At 41.7% G+C, this 18338-nt stretch overlaps 2 protein-coding genes across 3 annotated transcripts in view; both read right to left on the bottom strand.

Annotated features, from left to right (window-relative positions):
* SECISBP2L (SECIS binding protein 2 like) overlaps window positions 1-774 on the bottom strand; it is a 44676-nt gene extending 43902 nt beyond the window's left edge. Inside the window, exon 1 of the mRNA XM_050968819.1 lies at window positions 570-774. Coding sequence (XP_050824776.1) covers window positions 570-656 — 87 coding nt within the window. The 5' untranslated portion in view covers window positions 657-774. The remainder of the gene's footprint in view (window positions 1-569) is intronic.
* Window positions 775-15196: 14422 nt separating this feature from the next.
* Window positions 15197-18338, bottom strand: part of COPS2 (COP9 signalosome subunit 2) — a 41249-nt gene continuing 38107 nt past the window's right edge. Inside the window, exons 12-13 of one of the 2 annotated variants that reach the window (XM_050968817.1) lie at window positions 16922-16980; window positions 15197-16070 (exon numbers count right to left, since the gene is read on the bottom strand). In XM_050968817.1, the coding sequence (XP_050824774.1) occupies window positions 15926-16070; window positions 16922-16980 (204 nt within the window). In that variant the 3' untranslated portion in view covers window positions 15197-15925. The remainder of the gene's footprint in view (window positions 16071-16921; window positions 16981-18338) is intronic. The other variant, XM_050968818.1, reaches the window with a different exon arrangement.

Raw genomic sequence — 18338 nt, forward strand, 5'->3', positions numbered from 1 at the left:
ACCCACAAACAGACATAAAAAGACAGAGTTTTCTCTTCCCTCAACAGCAGCTGGTCCAATAAAGACATTCCCTGCCGCGCCTTGGCTCGCTCTAGTTTTCCAGAGAACTTCTCAAGACTAAAGTCCACTTTGAGATTGTGGTGTTTTTTTTTGGGGGGGGGGAGGGGGCGGAAGAGAAAATAGCTTTTACCCCCTCCCCCAACTGCCCATATACACAAACACCTCCCCCCGTTACAGCTCTGCTCCTGAGCACCCAGGAATCCCCTCACCTCCCTGCCCAGCTGCTTGGAGTGCAGGCCGGAGGGCTGCAGCCGGTGCCCACCAACCCCCTCAGCTGAGCAGATCCACCGCCCGCTCCCCCGCCCCGGATTTACAGCTCTGTCCGCCGGCTGCCGCAAATCCCTGACAGCCCTGGCCCCCCACCCCCCGCCTGGCGCCCGCGAGCTCCCCTGGCCCCGGCACCCCTCGGCTCGCGCACACCCCGTCAGCCCCCCCACCGCCAACCTCGCTGCTTGTTTACAGCGCGCGCGCTCGCAGCCCCGGGCCCAGCGCCCCCGCCCCTCCCTTACCTTGTCGGCTTTGTCCATGGCTCCTCCAGCTGGGCTGGGGAGAGGCGTCAGAGTGTCAGGATCAGCTACTTTGCTGTTACTGAGCATGCGCCAACGCTCCGAGCATGCGTATTAACATCTCCGGAAGCCACTACCCTCACTTGCCGTCAGACGCTACTACCTGTTGAAAGCTGCGGGTAAAGATCCGCCGCCGCCGCAGCGCACTGCTCCCGGGGCGGCCGAACGGGATGGCGGGCGGAGCGGCAGCACTGGGGGCAGAGTGTGTCAGCGGCGGGGAGTTAGAGCCGCTTCTTCCATGGCTGCCCCCTCCCCGCCGGACTCGTTGAGCCGCGCAGGCTGACACGGAAACCGGCTCCTAGCTGCGCCACTGATGGGCGGGAGCCAGCGGCGGCATCATCTGGGACGGAAGCCCGGCAGACCCAAGCCGTGCACAACGCGTTGGCCAAGTGGCTTTGCTGGCCTGCGCCTGCTGGATACAGAGTGGCCTAGCGGTTAGGTCACAGGACTAGGAGCCAGGACCCCTTGGCTCACGTCTCAGCTCTGTACGCATCTGTCAGGGGGCTCTGAGGCTTGATTGATTAACTCATTGAAGCACTGACCTAATCTAACTGGTGACTGGATCTAAGTTGTTTCTGTGGTTATTCCATCTTTGTAAGGTAGAGGCACCAAATCCCTGATCCTGCAAACACTTAAGCATAGGTGTAATTTTGTGTTTGCAGGATTAGGGCCAAGTTTATAAATTCCTTAAATGAATGGTGTTAAGAGAGGTACAGGCCCAAAGTAGGGCCACTTAGCTTTTCTATCATGTGCCCCCTCCAAAAAAAAAAAACCCCACCAACCAAACCACCTGGTAAGTGGGAACTGATGTTGTAGCTCAAGTCACATGAAGCAAGCTTGACCTACAAATGTTGTTGTAACAGTTCCTGATTGCCTTAACAATAGGACATGAACACTTGTGCTTCAGTACTGACAGCCCAAGCCTTTTACCAGTTGAGCTAATAGGGTGAATTTGACAGCTGTAGGCTGTATTACATTCATAAGTGTGTATAAGCTAACTGCTAGGAAAGGGTTACATTATGCTGACTTCTTAATTTTCCATTTTATCTCATTAACTCAGGGAGGGATAGCTCAGACTTTTAAGCATTGGCCTGCATTAAACCCAGGTTTGTGAGTTCAATCCTAGAAGGGGCCATTTAGGAATCTAGGGCAAAATCAGTACTTGGTCCTGCTAGTGAAGGCAGGGGACTGGACTTGAGGACCTTTCAAGGTCTCGTCTAGTTCTATGACATAGGTATATCTCCATATATTAATATTGGGTATAGTGACACACTTTACCACAAGCAAGAGATGATTAGGTTCTCTACAGCAAACAGTCTTCTCCAGTAGCGTGTGTTGTGGAAAGCTGTCTCCACAGCAATTCCAATGGAGGCATACCCAATGGAGCACACTGACACCCAGGAGAAAAGGGATGGTGCAAGGATTTAAGAACAGTGGCAGTGTGAAATGATGACTACACTTTTTAGTAGCCACTTGGCTTTCTTTTTAAGAACCTAAACATACAATGCATATAATGGCATATGAAAAACATGATATAAAAAAGATGGCATAACCCAGGAGATGCACCTAAATCTGCCCACTACAGTTCTGTTGTGTGGCTGGGAAGGCTGTGTCATGGTATATTTCCCCAATCTGAACCTTAGAGTCCAAAAGTTGGGGTACCAGCATGAATTCCTCTAAGCTTAATTACCTGCTTAGATCTGATAAGCTGCCACCAATCAGGAATTCCAGTGTCTGATACACTCTGGTCCCCCCAAAACCTTCCCTGGGGACCCCAAGACCCAAATTCCTTGAGTCTCACAACAAAGGGGAATAAACCATTTCCCTTCCCCCTCCTTCCTTCCTCCCAGCTCTTTCCCGCCCTGGGTACACTAGGAGATCACCGTGATTCAAACTCCTTGAATCACCACACAGAAAGGAATGTTACCTTCCCCCCACCCTCCTCTTTTCCCTTCACCCAGAGGCAATACAGATTCAAACTCTGTGAATCTAAAACAAAGAGGGAATTCACTTTTCCCTTCTCCCCACCAATTCCCTGGTGAGTACAGACTCAGTTCCTTTGAGCCTTAACTAGGAGAAAAAAATCAAACAGGTCTTAAAAAGCAAAGCTTTTAATAAAAAGAAAGAAAAAAAGTAAAAGTTGTCTTTGTACTTTAGATGGTAAAAGTTACAGGGTCTGTCAGCTTATAGACACTAGAAAGAAGCCTCCCCCCAGCAAAATACAATTTAAAATACTTCCAGCAAACTACACATTTGCAAATACAGAAACAATCAAAAGACTATAACCGCCTTTCTTACTAAATTACTCACTATAAAAGATTGTAGGAGGGAGATTGGCAAGAAAACTGGTTGCCCATCTAGTCCCTTCCAGGACCCAGAGAGAACAAAGCAAAACCCAAAAAACACAAACAAAGGCTTCCCTCCACCAAGATTTGAAAGTATCTTGTTTCCTGATTGGTCCTCTGGTCAGGTGTCCGGTTCCCTGTTTGTTAACCCTTTACAGGTAAAAGAGACATTAACCCTTAACTATCTGTTTTTGACAATGCATATAATGGCATATGAAAAACATGATATAAAAAAGATGGCATAATCCAGGAGATGCACCTAAATCTGCCCACTACAGTTCTGTTGTGTGGCTGGGAAGGCTGCAAAAGAAAACTCCACATACAGCCAGGGTTTAGTTAGGACTACAAAGGTCCAGCAGACTGGCCTGTGGAGTTATTGCTATGCAGACCCCAAAAGTTAAACTTCCATGAAGGGGACATACAAGGGTTGCAGCAGCTATTACAAATATGTATGTGCCTTGGTTACATCCAGTAGCACTTGGAGATTGTTTCATACAATGATGGTTTGTAATATAGCCTATTTCAATATTTCATGTACTTTTCCTTCCATTCTAATTCATTGTGACATTAGTTGGGTAGTTTTGCCTCATTTCTCACAGGTTCAATGTTTAATATTGTCTGATTTAGATTATAATGGGGTCACTGCTATCTGTATCATTCAAAGGCTTTGTGGTATAATATTCCAAGTAGCTCAGCAGACTGGCATTCAGGATAAAAGTTTACATCTCTAGATTACTGCTTGGAAAGTGATTTAAAGTATTATGGCAGTACTCCAATGACTTATTTGAAATGGACTGGGGATTTGTTCAGTTCTAGTATACAGTTCTCCACAAAGAAAGGAAACAGAAATCTGTACTGGCACAAATTGTCAGACAAGAGACCGAAGGCTGAATGTATATCATGGCCAACTGTCTGCTTATTTACAGGAAATTGCTTTAGGTCACATTTGAGACACAAACTCTTAATTTGGATGCACATAAAAAAGACTACTGGAGCTGCATAAACTTTGTGGTGTTAGGGGTTGAGTGTAATGGTGATAGAAGCCAAGCTTGATTTTCATTAGTCAATGTCAGTACAGTAATCACTCATTAATGGAGCAGTAAACTGACATTTTGGAATTGCTTCCTATTTTTGCTACTTTCATGTACAAACCTGGAGAGTTCTCAGGTCTTACCATAACACATACAGAAGTGAAGATTTTTAAAAATAGGTTCCTACATTCATGCGTTGGCTCCTAAACAAGGTTTGATTTTTTTCTAAAGGGCTGAGCACTCAGCCATTCCCATTGAAGTTATATATGTATGTTCAAAAGGTGTGTGTTTTTGCTTTCCTTCAACTATTACTACCTAGGTTGTTGTGAAGGTCTATTGCAGGGGTAGGCAACCTATGGCATGCGTGCCGAAGGTGGCACGTGAGCTAATTTTCAGTGGCACTCACACTGTCCGGGTTCTGGCCACTAGTCCGGGGGGCTCTGCATTTTACTTTAATTTTAAATTAAACTTCTTAAACATTTTAAAAACCTTATTTACTTTACATACAACATGAGTTTAGTTATATATTATAGACTTAGAGAAAGAGACCTTCTAAAAATGTTTAAATGTATTACTGGCACGCAAAACCTTAAATTAGAGTGAATAAATGAAGACTCGGCACACCACTTCTGAAAGGTTGCCGACTTCTGGTCTGTTACAACTGCATAGTTAGGGTTGCATTTGAAAACGTTCTTAAAATTAGGCACTTTTTTTCTTTTTTGAGGAAAGAGTAGCCAGTCACTGTGAAAGTTGTTAGTTTGTGTCCTTTGAATTTTGTATGTAGGCTTTGCTCATTTATCTTCATACCCTTTTAGCAGGAAAACTTTGAATTTGTCCTTTGGTGCACTTTTTTTCTCCACAGACCTACTTTTAATTATTGACCACTCTCTCTTTAAAGCATTGCCTATCTACACAAAAAATGGTAGAGAGGTAGATCCTGAGTCACTCTGGGGTGACAGGTAATTTAAAAATAAACAAAGCAACAATCTTGGATGTAAAATCATTTTTGGATTTTATTCATGTTCTGAGTCATGTACTAGGCACACAAACATGAATGACTGAAAGGGTTGCCAGGCTTGGCTTAGTTTTACTCCATTCAAATGCAGAAGAAGAGAGAGCGTTCCGTCTTGTTCAAAAGAATAAGACGACATTCAGATAGAGTTGCCAGCTTACCTCGCACAAAACTGAACACCCTTGCCCCTGCAACCTGCCCCTGCCCACTCCGTCTCCTCCCTGCCATTGCTTGCTTTCCCCACCCTCACTCGCTCATTTTCACCAGGCTGACTTGGGGTGTGGGAGAGGGTGAGGGTTCTGGGGTGGGGCCAGGGATGAGGGGCTTGGGGTGTAGGAGGGGGCTGCAGGCTAGGGAGTTCGGAGTGCAGGCGCAGGCTCTGGGCTGAGGCAGAAGGTTGGGGCACAGGGGGAGGGGTTGAGGACTCTGGATGGGGGTACAGGCTCTGGGATGGGGTTGGGAATGAGGGATTTTGGGTGCTCCAGACTGGGATCGGGGGGGTTGGAGGGCGGGAGGGGGATCAGGGCTGGGGCAGTGGGTTGGGGCACAGGAGGGGGCCAGGGGTGCTGGCTCTGAGCAGCGCTTACCTGAAGCAGCTTTGGCGCTGCCTCGTCCGCAGGCACTGCCCTCGCAGTTCCCATTGGCTGTGGTTCCTGGCCAGTGGGAGCCGTGGCGCTGGCACTTGGGGCCGGGGCAGTACACAGAGTCCCCAGACTGACCGTACACCTAGGAGCTGGAGAGGGGACATGCTGCTGCTTCTGGGAGCCTCAGAGAGCCTGCCTTAGCCCCAGTTTGCCGCTTACTGGCCTTTTAATGGCCTGGTCAGCAGTGCTGATCAGAACCACCAGGGTCCCTTTTTGACCAGGCGTTCTAGTCAAATAACTAGACACCTGGCAACCGTACATTCAGACCATACTGTGGACTAGATGGGACCCTGATTATCTAATTGAAGCTAGTAAATCCTGAGCCATATTTCAAGTTTGAACCACCAAAAGGACTTATTAAAACAACAAAGGGTCCACTTGGCAATACAACAAAGCACATGAATAAAATGTGAAACCAAATTATATATTAAAATAAATGTGGAATCTGAATCCTTTATCTACGGTTTGTTAGCTTCAAATTAAATTAATTTAATTACTTTATTTTTACATTCACAATATAGTTTCGTTTTAATTATTTCATTTTAATTAATATATTTTGCATTTATTTATTTTGGAATCTGTTTATTTTAGTTTGCTGTAAATGTAATATGAGCAGTAATATGCAAACCAAATGTGTATTGTATTTTTCAAATGGATGATCACTATGACAAGGTGATCTGCAAAACAAACATTGTTATATTGGATGAAAGTTTTCTTTTGTTAGGTTTATATAAAATGTTTATTTTTGAGTATTTCTCTTGTCCTGTCCACTGACTGTGTGCCTCAACCAGGGGATTAACAACACTAGTGCTCAGTGATCTCCAACCATCCAGGTTTTTGTTCCATCTAGCAAATAATCATTTTTATTAAAATCCACTAGTTTGCATTGCATATAGAATTCTCACATGCCCTATTTTTAGTAATAACTTCTTTAGGTGGTTCAAACTATTTGGTGGTGCCCTATTTTTAGTATGAATTAGGATATTTAAGAGATTCCTATGCAATATTAAGCAGTGGACATTTTAAAACAAACTATTAAATGCTGGTTGGATTAAAAACCTGGACTATTGGATATTCCTGAGGAACAAAGATGAGAATCTCGGTCTTAAGCAATGACCTAAAACACCACCTGGAAAGCCTCACTCTTTGGCCTTGAATCTCTCTTTGGAGCTGTAAATCTCACTCTTAAGGACAGCCAGCCCTTTGCAGGGGCTATATTTTTTGTCAGATTTCATCCCATAACAGAGAAAAGGTGCAACATGCAGCTATTAAAGATTTATGTGCAGCTGTGGATGGATAGTTTATCCATCTGCAGCTGCACTTAGAATCAGATTATTAGGGTTGGAAGGGACCTCAGGAGATCATCTAGTCCAATTCCCTGCTCAAAGCAGGACCAATCCCCAAATCCCTAGTCCTCTCAAGGAGTGAACTCACAACTCTAGTTTAGCAGGCCAATACTCAACCCATTGAGCTATCCCTCCCCCAGGAGTGAACTCCCATAGAGGCTATATGTGTGAAGAAAAAGCAGAAACAGTCAGAAATCTTGTATTTCCTTTGCCCTTAAAATCCTCTTCTCCTGTCCCTCACTTAAATGATACTTGTAAAACAGTTTGAGAAAAACATGCTAAAGTAAAAAGCTTTGCATTGTATTGTAAGAAGGCAGATTCAGCAAAGCTAACAATTCTCTACAAGTGACCACAGCAGCTTTCTTATGTAGTGTTGACAATACTAAGACATTCCATGGAAGTACAGAGCACTGGACTCCTCCCACTACAGTCACCAAAGCAACCATAAGGCTAAATCCTACTGAAAAGTGATAGGTGTTGCATTGTGCCCTGAAGACCCACAAACTTGAGCTCTTTTGGTCTAATGCAAGATATAAACAGAGTCTTCCACCAATCCACTCGATTGCTGAGCCCAGTCTACTCTAGCATCTTGACCCATTGCAGATGATTGCGAGTAAGAGATTCCCCTGACCAAGTGCTAAAAATGGCACAGGTAGCATAGATGAAGTCAACATGGGCCTACTTACAGGGCATAAAGTTAAGTATGTGCATGAGTCCTTGCAGCATTAGGAGCTAACAGTTGATGATTTGCTGAGTGTGACTATGAGATGGAGCTATAAAAGTTGACTTTCAATAATTTGTTTAATATGAACATTTGATTCACCTAACATTTCTGTAGCAAAGAAACTAGGCTAGAAAAAGAAAACAAGTATAGTTTGGTTAATTACCACAAACAAAACGTCAACACTCCCAGCTAAGGGATGCTAATGGAAAAAAAGAATTTGGAGTGATAAAGAGATCAAATACCTACCTAAGAGAGAAAAAGTGTGTTAAGATTTACTGGATCCTCAAGTACTCCCAGTCAAAAGTATTTATACATTTACTAATAAAAACCAGGCAGATTTGAATCTGATAGAAGTGCATGTGAGAAATGAGTGGTATATTTAATGAACAATCAGCAAGCCTCCATCATAATTTCAACATTAGGTTAATATTAAACAACAATATTTTCACAAAGCTATTTTGCTAAAGCTTCCCAGATATAACTTATTTTAGCTCTTTTATTTTTCATTGAAATTGTACCTGCTACATACCAATCTGTTTTACTGTTTTAGACAAGTGTTTTATAGCTGGGACTCACCAAACAGATGCACTCCATCTTTCCATGCATAACACAGCATATTATATTATCTATATCCAACATTTTACCTTTAAAAAGGAATACACAATGTATGGCATTTTGCATATGGACTATCACATTGTACATTAAGATCTTATCTTGCAAATTGGTTGGGGTAGACTTTTACAACTATGAAGACAATAAGTCCGGTAGACTTCACATGGGCATAAGAATCAGCAAGATCAGACAGACCTAAGACTCACTTCTGCATAGATATCTATAGAATTGCCAGTTGATAACATCTCAGTAGCTGGCTTGCTTACATGCACAGGTAGTCTACATGAAAACATGCCTGCAGTACTGTTGCTTCATCCTCCCCTCACCCTTTGAATCTGATCATTAATCAAGATTTTGAGCTCTTTAAGGGGCTGGGACTGTCTCTATTACATGTCGCTTCAGCGCCTAGCACAATGGGTCCCTGAAGGGGACCTCTTAGATGCATTGTAATAATTAGTACGAATAATGTTATTAATGTGATTGCTGTATAGAATCATTAATCCACTAGACTTTAGGAGCAGCAAATATCTGAGATAACCATGCCTAAACTAATGCAGCACTTTCATAGGCTCCACGCCTTAAATCTTGTCTGAGTTGGTAGCCTACAAGACTATAGCTCCTATAGGGATTGGGGAAACAGAGAGAAGAGTGAAATCATAACCCCATTGACTTCAGTGGAGCCAGGATTTTACCACAAATGAGCAGCAGAAGGGTTGGCCCTCCCCTTCCTCACTAAAAACCTTTCCACCCAGCACCTGCAGCCTCTGTACCTCCCCTCCCAACATCTCCTTCAATTAGATTAATGAAAGACTCTACAAAGGTGCTTCCTTGACCATCTCCCCCACCACAATGGTTTCCAATAGAATGTGCAATAAGGACACCAGAATAGTAAGGGTCTTCAGTAGAGCTAACCCAAGTGTTGGTGGCCTGAAAAGGGAGTTCTTTTAACAAAGGGAACAGAAAAATGGATTTTGCCAATTTAATGACGATTATGATCCAGACATGTGAATGGACGTTTCCATGCAATGAAGTTTGTTTTAAATGACTATGGTATTGTTATGCAGGTTACATTAACAGTATCCAGCTGATGCAGTTGAACAAGTTTCTTTAGTCACTAACAGACAGATGGGTATGAGATATAAACATACAGATAACCAGTATTTCATTTTTCCCCAAAGTAAGTCTAACTCAATGTATATCTACACATCTTAACAAAACAACGTTTATATTCTTCCCCATAATTGTATTTCTGCTAAGTTGACTTATTTTAGACTTAGCCATTTCACATCTCTCCAGTAATGTGGGAGAACTTGCCTGACTGGCAGAAACCCCAGTGAAAAATGCCACTGAGAACAATTCTGAAACAATTGCCTTCTTTGTAATGGACACCAGAACTATAGTGTGGAATGCAACTTAGTTAATAAAGAATCCCACCCAAAATAATGCTGACCACCGAGTATGTGTTAGGACATTTTCTTAAGATATTTGCTGTATGTTTTTTAAATAATGTATCATTATGATACAATAACTGTTCATTGTAAAATTCTTCTTGTGTTCCCAAAACACATACCAACATAAAGGTCATGCTTAAAAGGGCCATTATTCATAGTAACCAACAGTAAGAAGTCTTCAGATCTAAATTGGGCAGTACTTTTAAAAAGTTGGATCTCTATATCTAAACAATATACATAACACAGAAGGTCATACTGGATGACCTGAGAGATTGCAGGGGTAGAGGAAAAGAAACTTAAAATCTTCCATAAAATTTCTTAAATCTCTATTTTCACTGAAAAGGAGGAAAAGATGCAGAGGCATTCACATGAGCTATGTTAGATACCCACCTCACAGCTATTACATCTATGCCAGGGCACTTGTTACAAGAGTTTGGTTTTTGCTTGTATAGGTGGGACCAAATAAGATTATAGTCATATTACAGGATCCATGTCAGGAAAAAAATAAATAAAATACATCTATTCACTCTAGATATGCAAATAATTGTGGGTGCAAATTCAATGGCTGTTTTTGAAAACACAGTCCTAATTGTCCAATTAAAAAAAAAAAATCACCAGTTCTAAAATCTGACATTTCAGGTACAAACAATTAAATGCTGCATCTTTCTTCTGTAACATGGCAAGAGAAAAATACCCAAAATGCACTCTGGCAACAACAATGGCTAGGTCTGGCCTCCAGCAACACTTCAACCACATAGGTCCCAATTTAACTTAGTTTTTAAAAGTTTATTCAATTTATTGCCACATCTGCAAAGGCAGCAAGCAAAGCCCTGCTTAAAACACTGCCAGTACCTGGAGGGTGACAGGCGAGCTGGAAAACAGGTATGGCTCGCCCACAAAACTAGCAAACATGCAAACTGCCAGAATCAAGTACTAGCTGGCAGCAGTTACAGTGAGCACGCAACTCCTATTGAAACAAGCAGCAGAAAGTCCCTGCAGGATGGGATCAGCCAAACATGAATGATTCTGTCCTGAAATGCCTGTACTGTATAGTCAACAGTGCACCATTACTCCTGCTGTACAGGTTTGCAGCCACTAGGACCAAGATTTATCCTCATATATGAAATTATGCTGCTACAGATGCACTTTGCAGTCTATTCTTCCACTGATTTTGAGGGATACAATTGGGCCAAGAAAATCCCTCATGCCTCAATCATATGTTCCCTCCTAGATATTCACATCTTTATTAATACTGTTCATAATATAATATTATGATCAAGCTAAATGTTGTCTAATTCCCTGGCCTAAGAGTTTGCTGGGTCTATTCTTCTGACAGAGTATAGACATTTTATTGTTTTGCAATAAAATAAAGAGCTAAGTTACTTTCCTTCCAAAAAACAAAAACAAAAAACCCCACCCCAATTATGTAAATTACAATTCAAGTTTATTTACATAGAGTAACTTAATGCACTACTCCTGAAATGTCAAACAATTGCTCTAGCTCTGAGGGAGCAAGAACATTTTGGGTTAAGTTCCAGAGAGATGTTACTGTCATTTAACACAAATGGTGAGATTGCTGCTTGTGTAAACTAGGTCAGCAAAAGAAAAATAAATTTGAAAAATATAGATTTTCAAATAGGATCCTAGCATTTTACAGTGAAGTTACATTTCCAGGTAGTTGAAAGAGCCATATAGTTTTGATAATTGACTATGAGTTTCAGGCATCTTTCACCACATTGAAATGCACCAACAGGCAGATTCAGCCTTACTTTTTGATTTTGCTTAAAATGTTCACCTTCCTTCTTGATGAACCTATACTCTTAAACGCTATTGTATCTGGCTAAAAACAAAAACCTGTGCTGATGGGCTAAATTAGATAAACAGAATAACATCCTTATCTCAAGGATATGCAACACAGCATATTATAATACAGCTGGATTCTGATTCTACACAAAAATGCACTGATTTGAAGCCCGGTCTTCAACTCCGGTTTCATTAATAAAGGTAGGTAAAGTGAACATCATTGGGTAGGGAGCACAAAGGGTACTGTGGAAGCAGGATTTACTGCATTATGCCTTCCTTCCTGAGAATTACTAAAGGCCCCCCCCAACAGACATACCTAGGTTTGGGAAGGCTCTGTGGGTTAGGAAAAGCCGCTCTTTAAGCAGTGGGAGTGGATGGGCCATTACACAAAGTAAAACAATTTCCCCATGCTTAGTCACTCCCCCCCCCCCCCCAGTTCCTCACTTCTTCTTGTCAATTGCTGGAAATGGGCCATTTTCATTACGACTACAAACAGTTCTTTTTCTCTCCTGCTGATAATAGCTCATCCTAACTGATCACTCTCCTTACAGTGTGTGTGGTAACACCCATTGTTTCATGTTCTCTGTGTATATATCTATCTTTTTACTGTATTTTCCATTACATGCATCTGATGAAGTGGGGCTGTAGCCCATGAAAGCTTATGCTCAAATAAATTTGTTAGTCTCTAAGGTGCCGCAAGTACTCCTGTTCTTTAAGCAGTGTTGGCCTCCAGTTAATGCTTCCTCTCTCTTTTAGAGGAGGGCTCAATTGTTCCCTCCCATAGGCTGGGGAACAACTGTAGGGGAAATGGCAGAGGAGAGAGCCTGTGACAGAAGGGCTCAGCACCCCACATTGCTATGGGAAGGTGACCCCTGAAGAAGGAATGTATCCATAGGGAAGACACTGGATCTGTAGATATGGAGCCCAGGCTTGCTGAGTAATATATTTATTAGCTGGACACACACGTATAAATTTGCTGTGAAGTATAACAAAGTAATTTGATTTTGCTAAGTGCAGCCTCCATCCTACAAACACCTACTACCTGGCAGTTCTTCCTACTCTGAGTAGTTCCAATAAGTGATTTTTAGTGGGATTTTTTTAAATGTAAAGAACATGTCACATACCATAGTATTATACAGAAACACGATGAGTAATAAGAACAATACATCTGCTAGTGTTATCTGAAGATATTTTTCAAAGAACGTGAAAAAAGACTTTGCTGCTATAAGGATCGGCTCCAATTTATATTCACATTTAACTGTATCTCCAAATCCTCAATGTAGACTGAGTAGATTAAAACATCTATTGGTTAGGGAAGGAAACTTGCATGTCAAGATTCAGCCCCATGTTAGTTACAAGAATTGAGTTTTGTTTCATATACTTTCCCTTGCATTTAATACAAATCACACCGGACACTATAGAAAAAGAGTTGTTCTTTGCATGTTATGTAATTAATCTTTCAAATGGTTTTAGATAAAATGTATTGAAATGACTGAAATGTGGTCAACTGGACAGAGCACGGGACTGGGACACAATTGCGGGGTGCAGCCATATGCTTGCTATATCATCTTGAGCAAGTCTTTAATCTATCCTGTCTCAGTTCTCCACCTGTAAAATGGGGGTAATACTGTCCTATCTTGCAGAGATGTTGTGAAAGTAAAATCCATTAACAATTGTGAGGTGCTCAGACAATATGGTAATAAAGGCCATATAAGGACCTACCCTAACCTGTGAGACTAGCTTTCTGCAAAATGTAATTGTTTTAAATTAACTCTTAATTTGATAGCAGCTCACATACAAACCCAATCATTTGAACTCAAACCTGGGTTTTGGCTTTACTATAAATGATAAGCCATGTAATTGATCTGAGTAATTTTTAATCGGGAAAAAAATTCATTTGAACAGACAAAATGTAATCTGAAACACCAACTACAGAATTTCAAAGTTAAGTAAAAAGACACAGCTGTGATTTATTTGAAGTGATTTGGAAAACTCCTTGGTATACTGAGTACTACTAGAATTTCTTTATGATATCTGTACTTACGTTTCATTTACTTTAGATAGTTATTTGACTTAGTGCAGCTGTACTTACCTGATAGGCATGAGGGAGAATACAGCAAATAATTTTTCTCCAAATCCTTTTCAGTCTCCTGTCTGAATGCTCTATCTGCTCAGGTTAGGCACAGAGTACTATTTTTACCAATCTTCTAAAGTCTTCTAAAATCTTCTAAAACACAGGCAACTGTAAGAGCCACTTCATTTTTTGTTCTGTTGAAGAGCACAATTAGCTTTTCAATCTCTAGATAATATAGGTGCTCTGCTTAATACATTTTTTATATGTAATTCAGGCATCTGTTCAAGGTAACAGAGTATTCATATCAATAGAGAGAAAAGAACATAAGAATGTACCTTCAATTTCTTACTCCTCAGACTAGGGATTTAATTTCAGTTTACCTAAATTTGACAATCTCAATGTAATACTTAGCATTAGCTTATTGTTTCAATAAGACTCTGGACAGAGAATTGCATTTCAAAAAATCTAATATATGATAAAATACTATATTATACACACAAAAATAAACCTTTTTCCTATAGCCTTTAAAACTTCCAGCAGTTCAGCAAGAGGCCTTGTTGCTCAAGTCCGTGAGGTTAAATTTTAGATAGTACAGTTTCAGATCTTTTTCTTTCAACTCTGTCATTCACAAGCTGTCCTCCTACAACATTTGATTTACTAGCAGTATCTCACTCCTCTGCCTCTCTTCTCACAGAAAGTGACACATCATTTGCTATTTGTTACTCTCCATTATGTTTGAAGAGAGTTTAAATTGTTTCACTTTTATTCTCAAATGTCTTCGGGTGTTTTTTGCTTTAAGAATATATTCATCCTATAAGAACCGTGCCTGGCATTGCCCTTTGTATCATTTAAACCATGCATCTGTCTTGAATGGAGTGAGTGGAAGTGTGGACAAAGAGGCCACACAGGAAGGTTTCCACATCGCTTCCCTGTGGGCTGCTGGAGAGGTTCTGTTCTGGCATTAAACAGGCTGGCACAGAGAGAGCTGTTGCAGTGGACTCATTGGAGGACACTACAGATCCATAGTTAAATAGATCCAGTTGCCCAGAACTCCTGGAGGGGAGAATTTTGTTATGCTCTGTCAGGGCTTGAATAGTGGCTATGAAGGGACTACATGGACTCCATCCCCTCTATCACTGCACAAAGCCCGATTCTATACCCATAGAGCAGAAATCTCAGTATCACTCCCAAATGTTGGTATTCTACTTAGATAACGTATTACAGTTAAATTCAGAACCAAGTCAGAACATAAATCTAGTTTAACAAGGCACAAACTTAAAGTCAGCTATGGTGGTCTGAATTCCCTCCAAGCCATTTCCTACCAAACATTTATTTGAAATACCGAGATCAAAATGAGGACCTGATACTCAGAAGTGCAGACCCCTCTACCACCATTGACTACTACTGAAACTGAAAGATCCCCGTACCTCTCAAAATAAAGCCTTGAAATCAGCAAGACTGCTAGATATCAGTTCTTAAATCTCTATAATATCTGTACATAAATATGGTAAGAAATAAACCAAAAGCATGCACCAAGGTTAAGATTTAATCTCCAAAATGTTCTCAGTATCAGAGGTGAGAAATACTCACTTACCTACTTTTCTAAAAAACAAAATGTAATGAAAACACATCAAGAAACAAACTGTACAATTTCTGAACTGCACTGTTTATTTTGCTGCTTGAAACCTAAGTGACATTATGCCACTATAATTACGGGGTTTCCTCTAAACCTTTACTACGCTGCAGGTACAGAAATATACGGACACATTTTTGGAGAACTGACATTTTGAAAAATGCAGCAAACATTTCAATTTATACATGAGAAAAGGAAGTGTTCAAAAGGGTATGCATTTCAAGTTATTGCAGGTTATTTCTGTGAGAGAATTTCTGCAGGTAAAACATGTTTAAATTTAACCAACAGTAACGTGTCAGTGTATTTAAAATCATGACAAAAAAAATCTTCTCTCTGGTCATTAGTTGCCCTTGACAAATTATTATCATGTTGTATGTTTAGGGCGAGATGTCAATACAGCATAAATCCCATGGCATTTTGGTTTTCTTCTGGAGATTAAAGCTGTTTTTCTTGGGATAAATGCAGCAGCAAAACACAAACCAGCTGATCAAAAAAGCACTTCTGCCATAACTCCAATAATTTCAGGGCACATCAACCGACAGTAGTTTTGCCATTCCCAGTTCTTTTAAGGTTTACATCACTGCACTGTTGCCTGAAGTACGTTTTGTAAAAGCTTGTTTTCTGTTAAGCCAGCTTGCTGACTACAGCCTGGTTGAGAGAATTTAGTTGGTTGGTCCATTTATCTAATGCAGTATATCGTGCACCACCCCTCTTCTGATGATCCAGTTCAAGGAGCTGGTTGACTTGATCAATTCGGCCGTGAATAGTGCTAGAAAGATACAAAAAACTCTGATTTATCTGGCCTAGGAATTTAACATTTGCACAATGTATTGCCCGGTGGGAAATTATTATGGTAAGAGGTTAAACAGCAGACCCACTTCCCCTGCCAAACACTTACAGATACAGACACTAGGACTAATGTGCATGCAGTGCACTTGGCTCAGAGGTGCTTGTAGGAATTTCAGGTCACCTGATACAAACAGCACTTTAGAGAACACCTGATCTTTGTTTTACAATGAATTCACTGCCTCCAATAAGCTTTCTCAAACATAGGAATTAAGATAAAGATTTTTTTAAAAATTCAGAAAACGGAAACATTTGTTCTCTTTTTAACAGCAAAACTTCTTATAATGCAGCAAACTAAAAAAATAAATCAATACAACAAAATTCTCCAGTTGTTTTATAAACTATGGCTGAGATATCTACGACGTTTACACACCATTCCTTTATAATTAATCTCAGCCTTTATATATTTATAGAACTAATTACCAGTTAGTAATATGTAACTTACATAATTTGGCATAGTGATTCAATTATACGCTATTATAAAATGCAAAAGTAAAGTAAAATCATACTATTCAAACTACTTAAAACTCTTCTGAATTCACATCTTCTAATATGACTCACGTTACTAACCCAGACAGCTACAAAGGACTTAGCTTACACATTATCTTATATAATTGTAGAATCAAATGGCATTTTCAGGGAAAACACACACACACACACACACACACACACACGTGCACGCGCACGCACACACACACACACACAATTTGCTGTTTTTTTCTACACTACACTTTTAAGTTATTCATTAATCAGAAACAGGAGGAAAGTACATACTTATCCAATATGCACTGCACAAGCAAGCTCTCCACGTCAGCTACATCTATGTTTAATTCCTAAGACAGAAAACTCTTGTTATGTTGCCATCGTACTATTTTGCAACCAACATTTAATCTTTTTTATTTTAATTTTCACATGTAAGTACTGAGCTCAGTTTCTTAATGTCAGACTATAGTACCAAGTCAATAATAATCGGAGAGAATAGGAAAAGAACAACCAAGATATACACTGTCAACAGGGAAAAGATCAGCAGCATCTCAGAAGAGCACAAGATGTCACCCCTAAATTTCAGTGAGCAGCTCCCGCAGAGAACTCTTTCATTTATTGCAGTCATAAAGGAACAGATCAGATCACAGGAGGTCTAATACAGTCGTGGCCAAATGTACTCACCCTCTGTGCCTCATGCGGCAAACTTCAGAAGTTTGAGAGCAGGGGCGCACCTGTCGGGGCTCAGGGCTTCATCACCACTCCTGCTGAAGCCCCGAGCCTCGGCAGGCACACCCTACAGGGCTGAAACCCTGAGACCCTCCAATGGGCAGAAGCTGAGACAACACTTGCGGGGAGTCATGTGCCCCCCCCCCCCCAGGATTTTTGCTAGGGTTTGCCATCCCTGCTCTGTCAGATGGTGCCACTGGGCCCCCTCGCTGCGCGGCAGCTGCTGCAGTTGGCAAGCTGGGAGCCGCTAATACCTGGGAGCTGCAGTGTGGGGCCACTGAGTGTAGGGGAAGAGGGGCATGCCTGAGCAGGCATGACTCAAGTGTTGAGGGAGAAATGAACCTTTAAACTGTATCCCCCCCATTTTCAGCTGGCACCCATCATCTCTGGGAGAAGCCCCTAACCCCACCAAACCACTGCAGGGTAGACGCTCTGAGCTCCACCTCCACCCCCTCCTCACTCCAGTCTGACAGGCAGAGAATGCAGAATGGGGGGCGGGGGCCTCTGCAAGCCACATTTTAACTGTAAAAGAGCCACATACAGCTTGTGAGCCACAGTTTGGCCAGCCCTAGTCTAACAGTTGGAATGGAATGGGCATGCATTCATAGGCGCTAACTCCGTGGGTGCTCCGGGGCTGGAACACTCACAGAAAAAAAATAGTGGGTGCAGCTGTTTGGAGGTGCCGCCAAACAGCTGACTGGCAGCTAGGGGAGAGGTTTGGGGAGGGCAGAGAGAAGCAAGCAGGCAGGGATCTGGGGGAGGGTGGAGAGCAGAGGCGGGACCTGGAAAAGGGGCTGAGTGAGAGCAGGGTCTGGAAAAGGAGGCAGAGCAGGGGTGGTAAGGGGCAGGATGAGGGTAGGGCCTTGGGGGAGGGGTGGAATGGGGGCAGGGCCTCAGGGCAGAGTGGCGGTGGAGCACCCCGGAGAAAAGAAAAACTCAGCGCCTCTGCATGTGTTCACTAGCAGTGCTTCAGAAGACC

This window comes from Gopherus flavomarginatus, chromosome 9 (assembly GCF_025201925.1).
Source record: "Gopherus flavomarginatus isolate rGopFla2 chromosome 9, rGopFla2.mat.asm, whole genome shotgun sequence".
Lineage (NCBI taxonomy): Eukaryota > Metazoa > Chordata > Testudines > Testudinidae > Gopherus > Gopherus flavomarginatus.